This window comes from Penaeus monodon, chromosome 34 (assembly GCF_015228065.2).
Source record: "Penaeus monodon isolate SGIC_2016 chromosome 34, NSTDA_Pmon_1, whole genome shotgun sequence".
Lineage (NCBI taxonomy): Eukaryota > Metazoa > Arthropoda > Malacostraca > Decapoda > Penaeidae > Penaeus > Penaeus monodon.
The window spans coordinates 7,987,728-7,988,529 of record NC_051419.1 but is presented as its reverse complement, the minus strand read 5'-3'; the positions used below and the strand labels follow the sequence as shown (position 1 = coordinate 7,988,529).

The window sequence follows — 802 nt, the reverse complement described above, 5'->3', positions numbered from 1 at the left end:
CATTTCCAAATGATTATTCAACTTGAAAATGTCCCATGCATGCTGAACCTAGAAAAACTTACATTTTCACTCCCTGGGATTCATATCATCCTAAATACGAAATTTGACCTGCCGCCTTTTCCCCTCCATCTTTAGACAGTCAGTTCCTCCATTGCTCTTAAATTAAATAAAATGCCCTCAACATGAAGCAGTTATCAATATTTCTCTTTACAAAGAAGACCGACTCAGAGATTGCTTATACTATCAAGTAATGTATGATAGAAAACGGATACCCGAGACAATAAACAATTCTAGAAAATGTATCTCGAGAGAACAGGCTATGATAGAAAATGGGTTCGATTGAGCGTAAACTATTTTAGAAAATGGACGCTGAGAACACAGACTATGATAGAAAACGGATTTCCTGGAGCGTAAACTATTTTAGAAAACGTACTCCGAGAGATCATTCAAAGGTTTTTATAAATTGGCCTTTGTGTACATTGTATATTAAATATTATCACCAATACTTCTTTATACAGACGTCAACCTCACCCTTATACAAAAAAGCGTGGCAGAACATTCTCGATGGAAACCCAGACAGCTTCGCCAGCCACTACACCGACTGTGCTCTGCGTGCCCTGAAGAGAAGACATGCCTGTCTGCTCGAGATCTCTGAGTATATGTATGAGTAAGTTAAAGCCTATATTTTTCTGGTCTATAAGAAATTATTTGTCCTCGGGTATGGACGTTAAACTGCATCCAGGCAGAGTGGGAAGATCGTGCGTGGGGTTAGTTAGTCCTACCTAACTTGTACAAAATCCGC

The 802-nt window shown here is 39.0% G+C and overlaps 1 protein-coding gene across 1 annotated transcript in view; it reads left to right on the top strand.

The window, feature by feature from the left end:
• The window catches only part of LOC119594805 (glutamate receptor ionotropic, delta-1-like), a gene marked incomplete in the record, with an annotated part of 12,585 nt that overhangs the window by 9,158 nt on the left and 2,625 nt on the right, over window positions 1-802 (top strand). Inside the window, 1 exon segment of the mRNA XM_037943895.1 lies at window positions 519-667. Within this exon segment, the coding sequence (XP_037799823.1) occupies window positions 519-667 (149 nt within the window).